At 37.0% G+C, this 24,390-nt stretch overlaps 1 protein-coding gene across 1 annotated transcript in view; it reads right to left on the bottom strand.

Moving 5' to 3' along the window:
• Window positions 1–24,390, bottom strand: part of HDAC9 (histone deacetylase 9) — a 980,387-nt gene that overhangs the window by 262,884 nt on the left and 693,113 nt on the right. Inside the window, exons 14-15 of the mRNA XM_043462784.1 lie at window positions 14,096–14,276; window positions 374–507 (exon numbers count right to left, since the gene is read on the bottom strand). Coding sequence (XP_043318719.1) covers window positions 374–507; window positions 14,096–14,276 — 315 coding nt within the window. The remainder of the gene's footprint in view (window positions 1–373; window positions 508–14,095; window positions 14,277–24,390) is intronic.

Raw genomic sequence — 24,390 nt, 5'->3', positions numbered from 1 at the left:
GTTCAGAGTATTGCTTACTGTAAGAAATAACAACTATGTAGCTCCTAACTGGATGTGAAGAGCTTCTCAGAAAATTAACTCAATAAACGATACCTATTTGGAAACAAGAATAGTTCTGTGTGTACAAAAAAAAAAAAAACACTACAGTAATGGCACACACATCAGGCAGCTGCTCGGCCCATCAACACAGACTGAGTCCCCACTGTGTGTCCAGCCCAGCGTCAGGTTATATGTTACTAGTGTCCATGATGGTTCATCAATCATGGTGTTTGTGCTGTAGAGTTAACATTTTTCTACAACTACCCAAATGAGTACTGGCCTCTTTACATGATTTATTTAAGTAAGTAAAAGAGTGTGGCCCATTCAGGATTACCTCACATTTATTTAGCAGCCCAGTTTCTTGCAGCCGTGACCAGATGCTCTGTATTCTTCCAGCATGCTCAGGGTGGGTGGTGGAATTGCCACAAACGCACTGGTGTCTCAGCATCAAAGGGTCATAGGCGATTCCTTCAGGACAAAGGAAACACAACACAAGATGAGCAACGGCACAGGTTACATGACAATATGATCACTCAAAAAAAGGCATTCTTTTCCAAATAAATTTACAAATAGAGAATTAACACATAGCCACAAATTTCCTGGAAGCACATAAGAACTATTTAGTTCTATGGGTCTGGATATATATGCAAAACAAGTCAACTCATGAACTAGTCAGTATGAGACCCTAGACTTACTAAGTAAATCTGTAAAGTAAAAAAGGTGATGATATTTGAGAAGCTGCAAGTTAAAAAAAAAAAAATAATGCAATTTTACCAGTATTTTAAATCACCACAGAGTATTTTTAGACAGATAATTCAATTCAGCAGAGGTTTCAATTTTATCAGTGAAGCCACAAAATGAGCTCTTTAAAGTGTGAATTTATTTCATGAGTAAGTCTCGCCATAGTTTAGGTTATGTTACATCTGTAACAAACTGGAAGTCTCCAACTACTTGCCTATTCATATGCTTATTAATTCCTTCAAAGTTTTGCAGAAAGAGTTTCTTTTTTGCTTACTGTGCTTCTCTCATAATTTATGTCAATCTGTAAGTAATACAGATACTATAGTTTTTATAGTATTGTGGAACATTTGAAGTGTTTCTTTAAAAAAAAGTAAGTCCGTAGCAATATCTTTAGTAGAAATCACACAGATAAAACAAAATCTGTGTTTAAATTATCATGAGTTAACACATTTCATGTTTCAGAGCCTTTGATGTGAAAGATTTCATACACATTTAATGAAATGAACTATTAGGCTTACACAAAGTAGCGCTCTTTAAAGCAACAAATTAGATGATAATTATTATAAAAAAATTTTCACCCTTAACCCAATACCTTGGGGGGAAAACATGTTATTTACAAAACTGCCTGACATAAGAAATTATTTAACCAATCAAATATTCCAATAAATTACCATCAAAATACATTCTCTGGGGGCATAGAATGCAGAAGAGTCCATTATAATAAATTTCTAAATATCTATTCAAGAACAGATAAGTACAAGCACTTAGTGTTATAAAGTAGGTTCAGTTAATGCATTTTATTCTCCCTTACATTATTGTGTTAGAAGGATGTTACTCAAGAGGGGAGAATATGTGTCCCTGAGTGTATTAAAATCATGCATAATGACATGTGTATTTTGAAACCATGTGGCAAAAATTATGTCTAAGAAAAAAATATTTCACTGGTCCAAATAACATTCACTTCTTCCTATTAATTGAAATATAGCCAACATATACAATATTATGTTAATTCCAGGTGTATTACATAGGAATTTGACATTTTCATACACTGCAAAATGATCACCACAATAAGTCTTGTAAATATCTGTGCCCATACAAAGCTATTACAATTTTTTTGTTTGACCAAACCACAAGGCATGTGGAACCCTAGTTCTCCAATCAGGGATCAAACCTGTGCCCCCCAGAGTGCAAGCACAGTCTTAACCACCGGACCGCTAGGGAAGTCCCTATTACAATTCTTTTACTATATCCCTTGTACCTTATATTACACCCCCATGGCTTATTTATTTTATAACTGGAGGTCTGTGTCTCTTAATCCCCTTCACCTATTTGGCTCAGCTCTCCAGCCCCCTTCCCTCTGGCAACTACACATTTGCGTATGCTGTCACTTTTCTTTGTTTTGTTTCTTAGATTCCAGATCTGACTACACAGATTCTAGTTTATACAGTATTTATCTTTGTCTGGCTCATGATGCCCTCTAGATGTGTAATATTGATTCTTAAGACACAAATGGCTTCAGAATCCCTCCACATGGCCCCAGCTCTCACATTTTCATCTTCAGGGCCAATCTCCCTCCTGAGCGGTATACACTCGAACACTCATCTAAATCACCCATCTAAAATCTCTATTTGGATGTCTCCTAGTTTTCATAAAATTGGAATATCATATTTGAGCTCATAATCTTAAGCTGCACATACTGTTTCTCATTTCAGTGAAGGGTATCAACACCACTGCTCATGTAAGAAATCTTACTGTCCTCTTGACACTTCTGCTCCAATAAACCAACAAGTAATGTCTATTTTCCCCTGAAAGATGCATACTCACTCTCTTATCTCCAATGCTGAAACCATACAATCCAAGGTACTATTATCTTTAATCTGAACACCTGAGATAGCCCTGTAATGTCTATCTGACTTTTATTCTACTCTATTTGCTACTTAAGAGTAGCTACCTTTGCTTCAGTCCTTTGGAGACTTCAAAGATGAGGTGAATTTCTCAAGGCAGCACAGATACGCCTGTCCCCACCTCTGAAGCTTCATCTCATACTTCCCTGCCTTGTTTTCTATTTCTCCCACAAAGGTTCACTTACCTTCTAGTTTTCAAAAGACTCAAAATCACACATGCCTTGGGATCTTCATACATGCTGTTCCATCTATGCCAAAAATTCTGCCTTCTGGCCCCCAAAACTCTAGCCCTCACTCAGCTAATACCTACTCATTCTTCAAGATTGTTTCAATGTCATTTCCTCAAAAAAGCATTCCTTGTGATCTCTAAATTAGATCTCCGACTATATGTTCTCATAGCATCTTCTAGGTCTTCTTTGTAACATTTAGTACAATTCTGTAACTGGTGTATAATCTTGTTAATTGGATATTTTCTTTACTATCTGTACAACACAGACTAGAGTTTTATTATTTACCTCTGAACTCTTAGTGTCTATAAATATGCTGGGAAAATAGTAGATTCTCAAGTGTAATTGTAATAAATGAGTGAAAAACATGAATAAATGAATTGGTGGAAGAACTAGGTCAGATATCTCCATCCATTATAAAAACCTTTCTTGATGAACCTACTTGGTGGACCTCATTGGACTACTTAAGTTTTTATAGACTAATTTCTTTTGTATTACATGCTTTATCTTCCTCCTGGTGAAAGTGAAGTGAAAGTGTTAGCCACTCAGTTGTATCCTATTCTTTTTGACCCCATGGATTGTAGCCTGCCAGGCTCCTCTGTCCATGGAATTCTCCAGGCAAGAATACTGGAGTGGGTTGCCATTCCCTTTTCCAGGGGAGCTTCCTCACCGAGGGATCAAACCTGGGCCTCCTGCGTTGCAGGCAGATTCTATACCGTCTGAGCCACAAGGACATCTTATCTTCCTACCGGAAGGTGCCTCTAACACAAGCATTTATTATACTCATTATATTTATACATGGAATTGTACACAAAAAAGAGATGAATAAATATTTTTAAATAAAGCCAAAAGAGAGAAAAGAGGAAGTCAGGAAAAAAAAGTTAGCAGGCATAAAAAGCAACATTCACAATATGATGATACATTAGACATGTCTGCACAATTCAGATATATCAAGTATTTATGAGTTGCTATTACATAATAGGAGCTGTTGAACATATTTTCTACCACAGTTTTGTACTGCATAAAAGATATATTAATGATTAACATGGAAAAATAAAATACAGTATTTCCCTCATTTTGAAAACACATTCTTTAAGAATAGAGAGTCTAATCATTAGGTTGCTTATTTTTTTCACTATTTCATCTCTTGACATATCTAACTTCATCTCCATAGTAATCATTTCTCTTAAAACAACATTTTCTCCATCAGCCACTGCCAAAAAAAAAATATGAAACAAGTTATGGTAGCTGAAAATTATTGCCAAGTATCTGGAGATTATAATACAAAGTCCAGAAGCTCTTGGAAAGACATTCAAATTTAAGAAAAAAGAAATAAAGTCTGGAACCCAAAGCCTCCACCTACTCATCTTAATGACGTAGCAATGAAGTGTTAACAGGTAGACTACAAGGTGAGACTTAACCTCATCCTTCAGCTCCATTTCTTTCATCTTTTTTTTCCCCTTTTCCCCTCAAAAACAGAAACTTATAGGGTGAGAAACAAGCCTGCTCTTCTCTTTGGGATTCATATGGAATTCCACTTTTCTTTGACCCTTTAGCCAATGGATCAACCTGTCTCTTAATCAATGGGACAAGAGTTAAAGTTAGGTTTTGAGAAAATAAATAAAATACACAAAGGAGTCTTAACACAAACCTTTACCTGAATTTTAAACCCTAGTTGTTTATTTTCTGCTTAAAAAAAAAAAAAAAAACTCTTAAAAAATTTTTTGATTTTTTAAATAAGCTTGGACTTTGCGCTTTCTATGGCTTTCAGTTTTAGTTTTATTAAATGAGGTAAGTATGTAAAGCTCACAGTGCAGCATCTTTGCCTTTCCTTAATCGCTGCACATAGTTTCTTTAGTTATAGAAAGCATTCATATCCTTAGGTTTATGCTCAGTCTAAAATGACCGTGGGGCTGAGCCCACATTGGTCTATTAGGAAAGCTGAGTTCAGAATCTTTCACCCTAAATTTCCTGATCCCAGCTTCTTAAGTTTCAACTTCATATTGCTTTTCTGGTTAATGCTTGAGGTTCCACACCTTCCCAAGGATTTGCTCAATGATACATACTAAACATCTTGCAGGGCCAAAGGATTGAACCAAGGGCTAAAGAACAGTAAAGATAATGTGTGTGTGTGTGTGTGTATATACATATATACACACACACACATATATATATATATAAAACATAATAACTTTCCTAAAGGATGCAGGTTCAGTAAACAGTCACTGAATGCTCTCAATGATCCAGGTATCAGAAACTTTAATTTATTACATTTAACTTATTACCTAGCAGTAAAGGTAAGGCGCTCACAAAGACAGTTATATGACATGTATGTTTAAAACTCTGTATGGTAAGGAAATGAAAAAAAAAATGGGGCTTAGAAGTCAAATACGACCTCTTAAGAATTTAAAAAAAAAATTTTAAAAATGGATTGCAATTGGTAGGATTACTAAAATGGATAGAAGGAGTTACTTTGAAGGAGTCATTTCTAATAACCTCTAAATCATGTCCAGAGCAGCTGTTATACTTTCCATCTATAAGAGGAATCTATCCATAAGGTTTACAGTTCTAATCTATTTATAAGGTTCATCTTGCCTAATTTTTTCCCCGTTAACTATACTCTTTATATTCTAACACCTGAATTGTTATAATATCTTTTAACAGAACACTTAAAGTACCAGATACTACAATTTTTAATTATGTGTAAAACTTGATTTATTCAGCAAGCAAATGAAATATACAAAAATAATTGTTTAAAACTTGCTAAATTGTACCTCTGAGTACACAAGGAGCATTTTCTAGACTTAGAGATTTGTTTATGTAAATCATTTCATTCATCAGCAGTCAAAAAAAGGAAGTGGGTGGAAAAAATTTCACCCTAGGGCTTCCAACTACACTATATGAAAGTCTATTAGAACCTGGGAATTAAATTAGGTGTTGCCATTCACTATATAACAGAGAAGGAGGTTCAGGTGGTATGCAAGTTGGCAAAAAGTGAAGTCAAATGCAATCACTACATATTTGCTGGTAAATATCTGGAAAGATGTTTCTATATTCAAGCTTTCAAGAATGAGTTAACACAAGGGAAAACCATAAAAAAAAAAAAAAAACCCTACAGACTAGGAGAAAATATTTACAAATGATACAACCAACAAGAGAATAATTTCCAAAATATACATACAGCTCAATAAAAACAACAACAAAAAAATACAATAAAAAAATGGGCTGAACCCCTAAACAGACATTTCTATAAAGGAGACATCCAGATGGCCAACAGGCATATGAAAGATGCTTGACATCACTAACCAATAAAAAATGCAAACCAAAACTACAGAGAGGTATTACCTTCTACCAGTCAGAATGGCCATCATCAAAAAGCCTACAAACAATAAATCCTGGAGATGGTGTAGAGAAAAGAGAATCTTACTATACTATTAATGAGAATGTAAATTGTTGCAGCTACTATGAAAAACAGTATGGAGGTTCCTTAAAAAAACAAAAATAGAGTCACCAAATGATCCAGTAATTCCAGTCCTAGGGATATATCTGGATAAAACTTTACTTTGAAAAGATACATGCACCCCAAATGGAGAAGGAAATGGCAACCCACTCCAGTATTCTTGCCTGGGAAATCCCATGGACAGAGGAGCCTGGTGGGCTACAGTCCGTGGGGTTGCAAAGAGTTGGATCCAACTGAGTGAGAATGCATGTACTCCAATGTTCACAGTCGTGCTATTTACAATCGAGAAGACACAGAAGCAATCTAAATGTTCATCAAGAGATAAATGGATAAAAAAGATGTAGTGTATATATAGACTTCCCAGGTGGCACAGTGGTAAAGAATCAACCTACCTATGCAGGAAATGCAAGAAATGCAGGTTCAATCCCTGGGCCAGGAAGATCCCCTGGAGTAGGAAATGGCAACCAACTCCAAAATTCTTGCCTGGAAAATTCCATGGACAGAAAAGCCTGGCAGGCTGCCAGCCCACGGATTGCAAAGAGTTGGGGACACAACTGAGCACACACACACAGACAGTGTAGATATACACCCACGGAATTATTCAGTTCAGTTCAGTCACTCAGTCGTGTCCGACTCCAGGCCTCCCTGTCCATCACCAACTCCCGGAGTTTACTCAAGCTCATGTCCATCGAGTCGGTGATGCCATCCAGCCATCTCATCCTCTGTCGTCCCCTTCTCCTCCTGCCCCCAATCCCTCCCAGCATCAGGGTCTTTTCCAATGAGTCAACTCTTCACATGAGGTGGCCAAAGTACTGGAGTTTCAGCTTCAGCATCAGTCCTTCCAATGAACACCCAGGACTGATCTCCTTTGGAATTATTACCCAGCCATAAAAAAGAGGAATGAAATAATGCCATTTGTAGCAACATGGATGAACTGAGAGACTGTCATACTAACTGAAGTCATACAAAGACAAATATCGTATGTATCACTTATATGTGGAATCTAAAAAATGATACAAATGAACTTATTTACAAAACAGAAACTTAGTCACAGACATAGAAAACAAATGTATCATTACCAAAGGGGAAAGATAGGAGGAGGGATAAATTAGGAGTCTGGGATTATCAGATGCAAATTACAATATATAAAACAGATGAAGTCCTATTGTACAGTACAGAAAACTAAATTCCATATCTTATAATAAACCATAACAAAAAAAGTCAGAAAACATATAACTGAGTCACTTGGCTGTACACCATAAACTAACATAACACTGTAATCAACTATACCTCAAAAACTCTTTTTTAAAGTTTGAGTGAGCAGGAAAAAAAAAACAAACAAACTGGGCCTATGAGAATATGTTACAGAAATATAAAGGAAACATAATTCCTACTACTTAGCTCAGTGAATTTGATTTACTATACGAAGCAAAATAAGATTTTAGAAATTTGGGGGAATCCTCAAATGTCAGAAGACATTGGTCCTATAAAATCGGAGCCGAGAGCTGAAAGGAGAGACCAAGGTAAATTAATGAGTAAAAAGATGCATAACGTAAATGAGGATGGCAAGAGAACTAAAAATACAGTGGCAAAATTAAAGTCTACTTTGGAGACAACAAAAGAGGAATTCAAATTTCATAAAAACCAGATCAATGCCATTAAAAAAAATTTTAATATGTTCAGAAAGTATGGAGATCAAAGAATAGACAGTGATTGTTCTCAAGGAGGGGATCAGACTAATAGAATAATTGGGATAACTGAAAAATTTATCCATAATAGAAAGAGATAGAAAGAGACATGTGCATGAGTATGTAACTGCAAATGCTCATAGGAATGATTTTATTTTGGATTAGTAGGATGAAGAAATATACTGTGAAGCACCAGAAAAGAATGAACAGGGTGCCCACAGAGGAACACAGCTAAGGTGGTCCAGACTTCTCTCCATTGCTAAACTTAGACCTCTCCTTTTGAATATTAAATGACTGAGCATTTAGCCACATTTCCAGATTTTTTAGACAAAAGAAATGTGTCCCAGTAAATCTGTGTCCAAGTATATGTGAAGGCTGTAGGATGACTTTCTCAGGTATGAAGAAGCCAAAAATTTTTTCTTCAAGAAAGATATATACATATACATATATGTATAACTAATGTATATATTTTAAAATATGTTATTATATAAGTTAAGAAATAACTTATAATACAATATATATGTGACCAAGTTGATTTAGTCTCCTAAACAAAAAAGATAGCTATCTTATCATCTTCAGTGAAAATTAGATAGGCAAACACTGGGGGAACTTTTCAGGAGAAATTTCAAGCACATATATTTGAAGACAGTAACTTTTATCTACCCAAATGAAATTAATCTCTGCATTCTAATACAGGTGGTAACATTAGTTACTCTGAGATGTCTTAAGACACACACATACAAACACATGCATACACAAACACACATATGTATTTACAGATGTGCACATGCATGCAGACATGAACACAAACATGTAACTTTCCTTCACTGTCAGAGAGGCACATAGGGAGAGGAGAAAATACTGGAAATAAATGTATATTTTACTTATGGTTTTCTCTGGTGATAGAGTAATAGGTGAGTCTCCCCTTATAGTTTTCCAGACTTACGAAATTGCTTCCAATGAACATTTTTTAATTAAAAAATATAAATGTCATCCCCAAATTTCATCTAACATACAAACAATCTTTTTTTGTATAGCTGCATGTAATTCATTTCTCTTTACTCTCATTTCACTTGCATATTCATTTATTATATGGTAGCATATACACTGAGCACCCTCCTTGGGCTAGTCGGGTACCTCAGTGCTGGGGTCAGAGAGAAGAGGAAACAAAATCTCTTCCCACAAGGACAGCCCATTTTAACACAATCCCCAAAATAAATAAATTACAATCTTTGAGGGAAAAAAAATCCAGTTATGAGGGACCATAATTGATTTAATTTGGATTTAGCTGGCCAAACAAGGCTTCCTGAAGGAAGTAAGATGTAAACTAAAACCTGAAGGATTAACAAGAGTTTGCCTAACTTGGGAACATATCTTCATTAAAAGCAGAAACAAACAAACAAAAAGACGGGAAAAGGCCACTTTTGCTATTCTCACACTTAAACATTCAAATGTATTTCACTTTCCGTTGTAATGTGCCACCCTCTAAATGTCAATTTAAAAACTCTTTTAACTATTTGTAGTGGCTTTCACAAACACTGCTTTAGTTTGGGCATTACAATTCTACTTCTCATTAGACACTGACTAAAAAAACTGATGGTACAAAGAAAGAATTTTCACAGATTATGTAAAGGAACCTAGTGCCGGGAGAAAGAAGAGGCTAAATGGTACTGGGTGATGGGTAAGATAAAAGTCAACCAAACTTATCTGCCATTAAATTAATATCACTGAATTCCATTTGGCATAAACTAGCAAAGTGGCACAGTTGGCAAAGAATCCACCTGCCACTGCAGGAGACAAAAGAGATGTAAGTTCGATCCCTGGGTCAGGAAGATCCCCTGGAGAGGGAATGGCAACCCACACCGGTATTCTTGCCTGGAGAATGCCGTGGACAGAGGAGCCTGGTGGGCTACAGTCCATGCATTGCAGAGAGTCAGACACGACTGGGCATGCACGCGCGCACACACATACACACACACACACACACACACACACACACACACACAATTAAATCATCTGCTCTCAAAATCCTGCTGGGAGCCATGGCCAAGCCTCACTTCTCTCAGGAACAGCTGAGCAGAAACGAAGACTATGGCAAAGAGAATGACTTGCATTGCCCTTTCCTTAGTCATCAGAATTCATACAAACACCATGCCTTGGCTTTAGATAAAATGAAAAAAGTACCCCTTAAATTTAATATGTAATAAACATTGAATATTATTACTTATGGGGCTTCCAAGGTGGTGCTAGTGGTAAAGAACCTGCCTGACAATGCAGGAGACATAAGAGACATGGGTTCGATCCCTGGGTCAGGAAGATCCCCTGGAGGAGGGCATGGCAACCCACTCCAGTATTCTTGCCTGGAGAATCCCAAGGACAGTGGAGCCTGGTGGACTACAGTCCATGGGGCTGCAGAGTCGAACACAACCGAAGCGACTGAGCATGCCTGCATTATTACTTATATTACAAAATGACAAAATGCATTTGGATATGTGGCAACCTGGCTCTACAACACACACTCTTCCTTGGCACTACAGAAGCTAAGTGATCTCCCTGGCCATCCAGAAATATCCCCAGCCAGGTTCTCTGTAGGGCCACCAGGGAGGGGCTCCATCTTAGTCTGTGTCTTGGTCCATTCAAGTTCTCACAGGAAGCAGACTAGAGACTTCATCTTTCAACAACTGACTGAGCTCAGACAACACTTCCCCCTTGGACCTCTGCTTTGTTCTTTAGAAATATTAGGGGGGTATGACTATCCCTTTGGCTGTTGAGGATTACATGGAAGGTAAAGGTTTGAATGGTGTATCTTAAAAATTATGTGAGTTTAGTACAGAATAACTTCATAGTTGTTTCAAAAAGTATAGCTGTTACAGAAGGAATTTAAGCAAACTGCTTAACCTTATAACCTACTTTCTTCCTTACTTTCTAGTGGAACAACCATTGAGTCAAGATTTATAACTTTCTTTGGGAAACAAAAGCTAAATATTCTCAAAGAACATGTGACTTCAAAGTGACTTAAATGTTACTTTTTATTTTTATATTTTGATGTATCTACAACAAATAGATATTAAAAAGCCAAAAGAAAGGCCCTTATAACATAAAAAATTTGTTTTCAAACATATCACAAGTGAAAGCCTGAAGAGTTCTCCTCTAAAGTAAGAGATCATTAGAAATACTAAGATGAATTCTGAGATCATGTGGACTATAAGAGTATGCATGTTACAGGGGCAATTTAAGTTTGGATTAAAGCCAGAATAATATTTGGAGGAGCAGAGTGAAGATAGTGCACTTCATTTCCTTTGGATTTGGAAAAGCACTAAATGAAAGTCACTAATCAAATATATATTTTTAGTCCCAGTGACAGTGGAGGAGTTATTAACAGACACATAAATTACATACTTTGCATGTTTTAAAAATAATATTTAGTATTTTTATCTTAAGAATTTAAGTGTCAGGATGCAACATTCTTCAGGTAAATAAGACAATAAGGCTTTTTCCTACTGAAGTATGTAACTTTGGAATCACTTAGTCAATCCTTACAGAGCAATAATTGCAAAGCAACTTTCACTTTCAGTGTTTTCAAATTTGAGCTGGTAAATTCCTAAGTGTTTATGATTTACATGTACACATTATGTATATATACTACAAATAAATATTTGTCAATTCAACTAAAATTTATTGAAATATTAAGTATAAAATTCTGTATTTTTAAAAATATAAGTTTATATAACCTCTCATTTAGGCCAAAAATGTGACTCATCAGGTAGCTCAGTGGTAAAGAATCCAACTGCCAGTCCCGGAGAGGCAGGAGATGTGGGTTTGATCCCTGTGTCTGGAAGATCACCTGAAGCAGGCATGGCAACCCACTCCAGTATTCTTGTCTGGAGAAGACAGAGGAGCCTGGCGGGCTACAGTCCTTGGGGTCACAAAGAGTAGGACACAACTGAGCATGCAGGCACATGCACGTGTCTCATCATGTACATTAAACATGAAAATAAACTCAACTTGATTTCCCTATTTGTGCGTGGAATATAAATTCTGATAAATACTAGGGTGTTGACATTATGGCAAAGAAACTAATCATGTGAAATGACCCAGTTTTCGGTTTGAAGGATTTGGTTATGTTTACATCATGCTTGCATTATCTGGTTTGCAATCCACTCTTTCACCTGATTTTTTCCCTCTAATTTTTGTCTGTGCTGCATGGCATGTGGGATCTTCGTTCCCTAGCCAGGAATTGAATCCATGACCCCTGCAGTGGAGGCACAGTGTCTTAACCACTGGACTGCTAGGGAAGTCCCTTGCCTGATTCTTTTAAGACCTACAAACCCTGTTCATTTGCAAAAACATGTTTTTCTCAAACTGGTAGGATCATTCTAATACTCAGAGAACTTGTTTCATTCATATGGAGGGAACATATAAAAGTAGTGAAACCACAACATGTTAGGGAAGGGTCACCTCTCTTAACCAAGCAAAGAAACTATCAGCAGGGTTGCAACAGCAGACAGCAGCACACATGGAGACAGCAGCACAAAGCTTGATAATCAAGCTTGCTTTTAAAGTGAGGCAATGATGTGGAGTGAACGGAACAGGCATTACAACAGGATGTCTGTGTCTCTGAAAGCTTATGGCTGAATACAAAACACTCTCAGTAAAAAGAACTGAGAAATAACTGATTCTCAAAGGCTACTGCTCTGACTACCTACAAAAAGTATTTCTCTACATCATGTATCTGACTATGAGCAAAAATTCTCTTAAGACCAGGGACTGAACCAGGCATGACTGATCCAGGCAGCTTCCGCTGACCCTGGCTACAGTCCTGGGCTGCCTGGGATACCAGGACAGGTCTGTTTGTCCAAGAAATAGAGGGATCAGAAACAGTGGCTAATGTGGCGAGAGAAATATATCCAGCTATATCCAGTCTGTAGCTCCTAGTATGGAATGCTGGCTCGTGGTGTAATACATTATAAAAAGTAGCTCCTAAGCATGCTTATCAAAGATGTCTGTCAAAGTTAAATAACCTGGTTGTTCCGTCCATTGACTTTTAAATAAAAGATGATATCAAGGCTTGGGAATGTGATTTCAGAAAAAGTATTTTAACTTTTCCAAGTACAAAGGGTTGCTTGAGGTCACAGAAGCCACAAAAACAAACGCTGAATCCTAAAAATTGAATCAAAAATAAATCAGATAACCTGTGGGCGACTCTAGCAGAAGGTACATCTGAATTCTCCCCTTCAGGCATCCACGCTATGAGCTCTTAGGGCTAGACTATCTTTCATTTCATGGGCCACAGTTGAGAGCATAGAACAAGAATGGGGTCCAGCAGACATAAAGGAATATTTATCCACATGGATATTTATGGTACAGCTCCTTTGTGAGAGAATAGTGCCCTTTTTTGCGTGTGTTCCAGATTTGACCTTCCTTTGGCCTTGGAATTATCTGGTTTGTTTTCTTCTGTAGCCAGGTTCTGAAATATCAAACACAGCTGTAGGCAAAGGAAGAGGGTGGTCAGATAGCCCACCCATTGGTGCCATAATAAATGGAATTGGAACTGATGTATGTAGAATTAAACAAGGTTTGCCTTGGCACCACTGTCTCCTATGAGTCATTTGTATGAAAAGCCAGAACAAAACACTGAAACAAATACAACAGCAAGAAAAACAAACGGGAAGGGGGCACTCTTTCGAGTTGGATGAAGTCAGCATCGTAAATTTCCTAGTGGCCACAACCACTAGAAGGAAGAGATGGTAAAGAATGCTGAAGGGATTTTTGTTTCCAAAAGGGACCCATGCACCTGTTGATGTGTTTTCCAGGCCCCCGAATGATAACAATTTATGAGGCTATTAATACTAAGCCCAAGATTTATCAGATGTGCTGCTCTGTCTTGTGGCCAATACAACCTCATAAAATTTGGGTTTCATTGGGTTAAAACGGAGCATTCTGCCCTTGGAGTTATTCTGAGCATTTAAATCGCTTAATCCTGCAAGAAGGGTGCATTCAGCCTGCCTATTAGGGAGAGTCTTTTGGGATTCTCACCAGTTGCAGAGCCGGGCCGGAGGGGGCGGTCCATCGCTGGGTGAGGTAAGGCGGAGGCTGTGGGGGAGGGGTGGGTCTTGGAGACCAGACGCTCTTTCTCTAATCCATCCATGCCCACAGCAGCCAGCCGAGCCTGGCGCACCGAGACTGCACGTGTGTGCTGGGGCTCCAAGAAGGACTGCTGCCAAGAAAAGAGCACAGAGGGGAGAAACATGAGACCAGCACGCAGGGAGACACTGAGAGCGACATGTCAACAAATTAAGTTCATCAGGTCAGAGACATAATAAACGGTGTGAAGGAAAAAAAATAGAGAAAGGGAGAGAAAAAACACGATCCAGTCAATAAATCCATTCAACAGATGTTTTCACACTGACGGCCAGGGCCTGCCTGCCTGGCTGAGGAGGAGGTGATGGCAGGAGGCCTGTCAGTTTGAACTGATTGAAAGAAACAGACCTTTAACCTCAACAGGAGCATCGGCTCAGACTCGTTTCCCACCTTGATACCAACGTTGTGAATACAGCCCTGGGACTGTTACAATGGCAGAGCGGGAGAACAATTCAACTGTTTTCAAACCACCACCAAGACTCAATTCTGAAAACCCTATCTTGAATTCACTTCAAGTAATACTGTCAATGAAATTTCAGTTCAGTTCAGTTCAGCCGCTCAGTCGTGTCCGACTCTTTGCAACCCCATGAATTGCAGCACGCCAGGCCTCCCTGTCCATCACCAACTCCCAGAGTTCACTCAAACTCATGTCCATTGAGTTGGTGATGCCATTCAGCCATCTCATCCTCTGTCATCCCCTTCTCCTCCTACCCCCAATCCCTCCCAGCATCAGGGTCTTTTCCAATGAGTCAACTCTTCTCATGAGGTAGCCAAAGTATTGGAGTTTCAGCTTCAGCATCAGTCCTTCCAGTGAACACCCAGGACTGATCTCCTTCAGGATGGACTGGTTGGATCTCCTTGCAGTCCAAGGGACTCTCAAGAGTCTTCTCCAACACCACAGTTCAAAAGCATCAATTCTTCCGTGCTCAGCTTTCTTCACAGTCCAACTCTCACATCCACACATGACTACTGGAAAAACCATAGCCTTGACCAGATGGACCTCTGTTGGGAAAGTAATGTCTCTGCTTTTTAATATGCTATCTAGGTTGGTCATAACTTTCCTTCTAAGGAGTAAGCATCTTTTAATTTCATGGCTGCAATCAACATCTGCAGTGATTTTGGAGCCCCCAAAAAATAAAGTCTGACACTGTTTCCACTGTCTCCCCATCTATTTCCCATGAGGTGATGGGACCAGATGCCATGATTTTAGTTTTCTGAATGTTAAGCTTTAAGCCAACTATTTCACTCTCCTCTTTCACTTTCATCAAGAGGCTTTTTAGTTCCTCTTCACTTTCTGCCATAAGGGTGGTGTCATCTGCATATCTGAGGTTATTGATATTTCTCCCAGCAATCTTGATTCCAGCTTGTGCTTCCTGCAGCCCAGCGTTTCTCATGATGTACTCTGTATATAACTTAAATAAGCAGGGTGACAATATGCAGCCTTGACATACTCCTTTTCCTATTTGGAACCAGTCTGTTGTTCCATGTCCAGTTCTAACTGTTGCTTCCTGACCTGCATATAGGTTTCTCAAGAGGCAGGTCAGGTGGTCTGGTATTCCCATCTCTTTCAGAATTTTCCACAGTTTATTGTGATCCACACAATGAAATTTGCAGGAGCCTAAATGTTGCTAATTAAATGATTATATTTGACCACTTTCAATCTTCATACAGGCTTCCCAGTGGTTCAGAGGGTAAACAATCTACCCTCAAGGCAGAAGACCTGAGTTCAGTCACTGGGTTGGGAAGATCCCCTAGAGAAAGGAACAGAGACCCACTTCAGTATTCTTGCCTGGGCAATCCCATGGACAAGGGATCCTGGTGAGCTGCACTCCATGGGGTCGCAAAGAGTTGGACATGACTGAGCGACAAACACACACATACACAGTCTTTGTATAATCGCACAGAATAATGTTTTTCATATGCTGATGATATAATCCCAATACTATAAAAAACTGTTTCCTTTAATAATATTAAATACAATCTCAGTATTTAACAACATTGTCATACTTCATATGTCTCAACTTATCAAAGAGCCAGAATTGGAAGCTCCTGAAAGATTCACTTGATCTATTCCTCTGTCTCCAAAAAAAAAAAAGACAATCTCTAAAACAGAGACAGGCACTATCTCTGTTTAACTTAACTACAGTATAACTATCAATATTACACCCTGAATAGGCCCTCTCTCTTCAACATCAGGGAATTTATAACCTTTGTATTTAATTTTATATCTCCCTGCCTTTTCTATATTCCCAATAAACATGAAAAGCAACTCAACAGTGATACAAAAGACGATCACCTCTCATGCCATGGATAAGGAAACTAACACTCCAAAATGTTAACAAAGCCTTCTAAACACAAGACCAATTTCTAGCATTTTAAAAATCTACCTGCTCTCCTGCTTCTTCAAGCATGTACTGTTTCAAGACTGGAAGCAAATGTCACCTCTCCTTAGTAAAGCCCCTAACTTTCTTGTTAGGATGGCTGCTCCTCTAGTACAAGGCTGGGCACATCCTTTGAATCCAAACTATTCATTTAATGAGAATGCTAACAAGTCTAAGTACAACACGACTGTATTCAATGCATATTACATCGCTTTATGTCACTGTGACTTTCTCTGTATGAGTTAATGCTGTATATACATGTGAGTTATGAGTAGGAATATATATTTAGTTATAGACCATAGACAGATTTGTCAATTTAGAAAAAAGAATCATTAAAAATTAACTTTAAAATAAGTTCTAAGTAATGTATGTGTATATGGTGTTACTTCTGTTTTGCTCTGCAAAATAACTGAACCATCAATCAACGGGAATGTATTTGTCATATCATCAAGCCCTGGGTGGGCATTTGCTTTGATGGTGAGAATGATTTGGCCAAGATCTAGTCCTAGTTAACAACAGTTGTTAACACTTCTACAAGCATCTAAATCTCTTGCTTTCTTGAGAATCTCCAAGTGCAATTCCCTAAGGAAACAGCAGTAGGGCTGGCACAGTCTCCTCTCGTGGAACTTACAGAGGAATCACAAATGTGCAATTAGGACTTCGGGAGTTTTCTATGGGAAAATGAGCTCTCTTCTGCATAGGATCTAAAGTGCCTGGGTAAATATATATACCTAGATGTTTGTGATGTCCATCCCTTCTGTTTCTATTACTGTACAATTCAAACTAATGTAAAAGGCCCTTGATTAACTATCCTAATTCAAAAATCAACCCATACTATTTTTTCCTGCAAGAACTCTCTTCCTAAATCTCTACTATTAAACAAAAAGGTGACAAAAAGTCTCTGAAGGTAAAGCAAAGTTTGAAGAGCCTCCCCAGGCTGTCATCTAGGTTCTCGCTGCATGCATGTGTGTTCTGTCACTTCAGTCGTGTCTGACTCTTTACGACCCCATGGACTGTAGCCCGCCAGGCTCCTCTGACCATGGGATTCCCCAGGCAAGAATACTGGAGTGAGTTGCCATGTACTCCTCTAGGGGATCTATCTGACCCAGGGATCGAACCCATGTCTCATGCCTCCTGCACTGGCAGGCGGGTTCTTTACCACGAATGCCCCCTGGGAAGCCCAGGTTCTCCCTGACCTGAGGCCAATCTGCATTTCAATGTTAGCTCTTCTATTCCTTCTTCAGGTTCTAGCTCAAATTCATATCTACTGTGAAACAAATACCATCCCCAGGGTTGTATTCTTTCATGGGCTCTTTCCTCTATAAAAAATACTAAACATTACCTTTTATGCTAAGATCAGCATACACTGAAATCATTATCATAATATCTATTTTTTCTTCTGATTAAAAACTAACATTAAAAATACTCTGTGGGCCCCTGAGAGTATCATGGGTTCTGGCACAGCGTCTGCTGTGTCCAACGGACACACTGGCCCCGATCGTTCATGCTTCCAACCTTTTCCGTGTCACCTGCTCTGGGTGTATCCACGAGGCTTCACATCCAGCAACCATTCACATCCTCTAAAGTCCATGTCAAATCTTACAGCAAACCTCTTAAACTCACATGTGATAACACGCTTTTCCTCTCCACTCTATTCCTCTATTTCCCTGCCATCGTCTTTTATGTATGAGAGTTACTGCATGCAGTAACTAGTTATTGAGCTCATACCCTGAGCCAGACACATAGCTGGTGTGTTGAGCCTTTTTAATGTTTATCGTCTAGTGAGGAGACAGATACTAAATATTTCTAAGTATAATGCAATTATAAATATGAGTGCTATATGGGAAAAAGTCAGAGTACCACGAAAAACTTTAAAGAAGAATATGATTTAGAGATTGAGGGAACTTTCTTTAAGCAAGTCACATTTAATTTGAGATGTAAAGGATAAACTGAATTGGCTACATGAATGGGGCCAAGGATCTAGATATGTTTTGCGGGGGAGAGGGAAAAGAAATCAACCAGAGACTGGATCTAATTCATCTGTGAACTTATTTTCTGCTCCATTTTATGTCTTTTCTTATATTTCTTATATTTAGCCTTCTTAAATATGTATTTGTGCATTAAAAATAGTAACACAAACTTGGCAGTTAGAGGCCGTGCTATTTTTTCAATAACATAACCATGTTTTAGATCACTGGAGTTACTAAATATTTTTTCTCTTAAAGAATAGCTCAATACTCTTAAGAGTTCATGTAAATATCACCACCTTCTTTGCTTCTTTCTTCATAAAGCATATTCATTGCTTTACTTGGACTTCACAGGAACCTTTGAGATAATGGAATAATAATTTGATAACTCATAACCATGATACAAATGTTACATCTCAGTACAGAACTTCACAACCAGGCAAGCAAAATCCTAGTTATTCAACCTCTACTATTAGGAAAATGGCAGTATAAGAAAAAAACTTGTTCAATAGTATTCATCACATACAAGAGTTCATCCAACATCTATTATGCATGCAGATGGGAAACAAACCCCATAATGGGGTGAATAGTCAGGCAAGTGAGTTAAGCATGGCTCCTGATCTTATGGGTTGACACCCCAAATTCAAGTACTTTATCCATAATTAGTAAGTATCATAAGGATGTGAGCTTCACCCACTGACTCACGTATTTCCACATATACAGTAGGTGTTAATAAATATATGTTGAATAGATACATGAACAGAAAGGAGATACATAGCTATCCCTAAGATCTCACCATAAGGATAAAACAAGAGAGCATATTATCAGCAATCATAATATAAAAAAGCAAGGAATGGTAATTGGAAACATAAAAAAATAGAGCACAGACAAAAGAATTATCAAAGTACAATTCTCTGAAGTTATTCAGTGATGGAGCCAAGAGCTGAGGGGAATGACTGATTTGAGAATTAATTTTTTTCTCTGTACTTTCATGTGGTTTCCAAACTTTATGCCTATCACCTATATTAAACCTTTAATTAAGAAAAATGGTGAATGTTAATTTAAAACAAATAGCTGAGCCTTTCAAACACTTCATTAGGACAGACTCATAATCACTGGTTCTAAGAGCAGATGTGGGTCAAGTATTTTTGAACCTTCTGTCAAAAAAGGACTATAAAATGGAAACGTTCATTCATTTTCAAAAGAGTGGACTATAATTATACTCCCTTACAAATAAAATATAGCTTTTAATGTACAGGACGAATTTTGACAATCCAGTAAGGCACAGATTATTATGGTACATATTAGTGACGAAAGTATCAAAAAACAGTAGGCACTTTGATTTCAGATGCATGTTACTTCTCACCCATAGAAAACTTCCCTTCTCCATGAGACTGAAAGCTGAGATAGCATTTTCATAGCTCAAATTGAAGTGTTTCATTAAACACTTTTTAACGAGAGATAATTTTGTTCATGGTTATTTTCCATACTTCCAAGGACAGACAAAAATGCATGTTTTTCTCTTGCATCATCAGAAAAATAAAATGTCTAACAGTTTAGACCAGAGTGCTACTAAAAAATTTGTTGATATTGAAATCAATCTTTCATCTATCGAGTGCCTCTGGAAAATGTGTCATGCTCAGTGAGTGAATAATAAACATGCTCTCATCCCCCCAAAAAACATTCTTGTTTAAAATATTTTTTAAATACATGTATTATTTTCAGACTGTTTCCTATGCATACACAGTCTTTTGTTCTTTCAAAACATGATTTAGCAATGAGCTTTGTTTTTATTGGTTACTTTGCCAAACTGTCATTCAGGGACATTCTCTCAGGCTACCGAGATGTGTAAGACAATCTTTTCTCTATAAAGTAGCATAAGGCCACTATACCTGAGCATCATCTGTCTCCCATCACTGAAAAAGGCTTCCAATTACTTTCACAGAAGAGTTATTACATGCCTATTTTATAATTTCTTCAGTGATGTAGCAAGACATCAATGTCATTAGGGCCTAGGCCTTTCTAAGCTGTGGTGATAAACACTGTCATCTATTTGGAAAGAGGGTCCCATACAGAAGTCTGTAAGGCAAGCATGCTGTTCTCGCTTAGAGTCGAGTCTCTGGGAGTGGCTTGCTAATGGAGATTATGAGGTGATAAAGCCCTGGGTTGAGGAGATTCAAGGTTCTAAGGTTTGGTAACAGCAGTGATTTTTAAATTTTGTTTGTTTGGTTTATTTTGGACTCTTGCTGCCACTGCTCAGGGACCTATTTTATGGCTTCTGGGTTTTCACTTTGTTCGGGATGGTTACATTTGCTTCCAGACACACTGCTCTTTGTTTGCTATAATCAGTGTCATCATGCCATTTTAGCAAAAGCAAATACAAAAATCATATATTACAGTGTTTAATGTTTGAAATGATCAAAATTATTTGAGTTGGTTTAATAAAAGATATTGGTTGAGTTGGTTTAATAAAAACAAAAGAAAAAGATCATGGGAAAATAATTTTTAAAAATATTAAAATTCTTTTTCTAAAGACTTTTCTTTAAAGCCTCTATGTTATTCCTTGTTTGGCATGATGAGAAAATTGAATTTTCTTTTTGGTTTTCAGTGTTTTGATTTAAGAAGTCTTGCTTTAGCAGAAAATTAGAATCATAAATATCCCTAGAGCTTATCTTGTAAGTTGCCAAGGGCAAGTGGGAATTTACATGTTCTAAAGTCTTTGTATTATTCAGTATGGGTGTAGAAATACTGGCTAACTTTAGATTTTTACAAACTAAACGTACATGTTAATAATTTAAAAGTAGTTATTAAATAAACAGAAATAATATGCATAAATTTAAAGTAGACAAACATTTTTGAGAAAGAGACAAAACCAAGAAGAAATCAGTCTAAAAACAAGTGGAGGAAAAGACTGAAGCATTGAAAAGGCTGTACAAATATAATTAACAAAATAAGATGCTAGAAATAAATTCCCACAGATCACTAAACACAATTGATGTGAATACCCAATTTACCAATTGTTAATAAAACATGAAGACAGCCAAACTGAATTTCAAAAATAGAAAGGCTAAATGCTCTGGCAGACCAAGATTAAATTAAAAGATTCTATGAAGTCACAGGGGCTTCCCTAGTAGCTCAGTTGGTAAAGAATCCACCTGCAATGCAGGAGACCCGGGTCTGATTCCTGGGTCGGGAAGATCCGCTGGTGAAGGGACAGGCTGCCCACTCCAGTATTCTTGGGCTTCCCTTGTGGCTCAGCTGGTAAAGAATTTGCCTGCAATGTGGGGGACCTGGGTTCGATCTCTGGGTTGGGAAGATCCCCTGGAGAAGGGAAAGGCTACCCACTCAAATATTCTGGACTGGAGAATTAGACGGACTGTACTAGTCCATGGAGTCACAAAGACAAGAGAAAATAACAACAATAACAACAAAAAGTAGTAAAAGCATTCAGCCACCATGTTAGAACCAGATAAAACAGATTTTTATGGGGAAAATACTAGAAATCACATAAGGGTGTAAAAAATAATACAAAAGTTCAATTAACCAAAAAATAATTCTAAACTAGTAACATGGGTCCAAATGTAAAAAGTGTAAATTGGCAAAAGTATAAAGAAAAATCAACATCATGGAAGGAGATTATAGCAAACGTGTAGCAAAATGAGTGGGGTTTCCTTGCTGAAATTGTGAAATACTGAATTGTGAAATGTTGACATTTGCAGCCAGTAAACATACATTCTTTCAAGCACACATGTAACAATTGCAAAACTGACCAATACAATAAAGCAAGTGTCAACAAACTTAAAAGCATTAATATTTACGATGGAATAATATTCAGTTTTTAAAGGAAAGAAATTCTGACCTATGCTATAAACATAGATAAACCTTGAATACACCATGCAAAGGGAAATAAGCCAGTTATACAGGACAAATACTGTGCAGTTTCACTTATACAATACACTAGAGTAATTAAATCCATACAGACAGAAATCAGGGTGGTGGCTGCCAGGAGCTGGGAAGAAGAGAAAATGGAGAGTTACTGTTTAATGGGTACGCTTTCAATTTGGGAAGATGAAAACATCCTAGGATTCTAGAGGTGGCTGGGGATGATGGCTGAACAACAGTGTGAATTTACTTGATGCCACTGAATCTTACACTAAAAAGAGATTAAATGGTGAGTAATTTGTTATAGTTTACTGAAAAAAAGAGGAATTAATATTATTCAGATCATATATGTTGACCATATTAGTTAGAGATGTAAACTAAGTAGATGAAAAGATACACTATGTTCTGTGATAAAATAATTATCATAAAGATAAAAGTTCTTCCCAAATGAATTTATAATTTCTGGTATGTTTTAGATGATCCTAAATTTTGCATACATGAGCAAAGGCAGAGAAAAGTCGGCGAATTTTGAAAATAAAGAATAAGTGGGGGAGACAGACCCAACCAGATATCTATACATATTAAAAGCTAAATTATTAAGACATATTTGCACAAGAACAGATTAATGGAACAGAATAGAGAGTCTATAAGCAGACCCATGAGTATACAGAAACTCGTTATATACAACAGAGATGATTTACAGAGTAGCAGGTAAACAAAGAATGTCAATCAATAAATGATGTTGGGAACACAGGTTACCCATTAAGGGAACAGTGAATTTAGATAATTATGTAATACTACATGCAAAGAACTAAGAGTGGATTAAAAATTGAAATGCAAAATGCACAATTTTTAAAGTTTTATGAAAAAAGATGGAGAATACCATTCTAAACTTATAGGAGGAAAGAAATTAAAATACTTCTGTTTTTCATGGGCCAGAAAAACACAAGCCAGAAATTGGATAAAAATCTTTGAAAAACATAGAATAAAGCAATGTTTAATGTCTATATTAAACATTAATGTATATAACAACATCAATGTATACAACAATAACCATTTTATGCTCATCAGACTGATCAGAAATTTAAAACTCTGATGATAACCAAGCATTCGTGAAAATACAGAGCAAGAGAACTCACGGACTGCTTGTGGAAGAATAAACTGTTATAACCACCTTAAAGAACAATGGGCTCATATTCAGTAACAGTGAAGATGGACAGCAAACCTACGAATAATTGGTGAGTGAAAAAGCAAAAAATGTATATGAAGTCAATTATGTAAGTTTAGAAACATACGAGTTAATATACATTGTTTAAATATATGTAAGTGTAATAAAAATATAAAAAAATGCATAGGAAAAACAAAAAGCAAATTCAGAAAAGAAGAAATGGGAGGGGAATGAAATAGGGAGGCGATATAAACTTTTATACATATATTATTTTTACTTATCTCTGAAACTGGATGTTCATTATTATAATCTTTATTATTTTCTCTGTATTATTAATACATCAAAAATAAATTTAAAATGCTTAATAAATGGGCACATATACCAATATTATTATAAATAAAATTGGTTTTATTGGAAAGACTAAGATATTTTAGGGAAGGAACAAAGATTTATTGGAAAATACAAAAAAATGAGTGAGAAAAAAAGAAAAAGTAAAACTAGATGAGAAAAGAAATAAGTATGAAAAACATTTTTTACCAAGTACACTAATTTACTTCTAGATCATATTTTCATAAGATATCAATTAATTTGTACTACAGTGCACTGATAATATAAAATATGTACATTTTAAGTATATTTTGTCTTTAGAATTTCAAGATATCATTAAATTCACCTCAATGAGAAAACAATGACACTGAAAGGACTGAGAAATTAGTCCTTTTACTTGTAAAATAATGTAAACTGGAAACCTGAAATGACAATTCTGGAACGGAAGAAGAAACAAATTTAAAT

Source organism: Cervus canadensis, chromosome 3 (assembly GCF_019320065.1).
Source record: "Cervus canadensis isolate Bull #8, Minnesota chromosome 3, ASM1932006v1, whole genome shotgun sequence".
NCBI classification, from domain to species: Eukaryota; Metazoa; Chordata; class Mammalia; order Artiodactyla; family Cervidae; genus Cervus; species Cervus canadensis.
The sequence above is the reverse complement of the archived record's forward strand: the minus strand, read 5'-3'. Positions and strand labels throughout refer to the sequence as shown.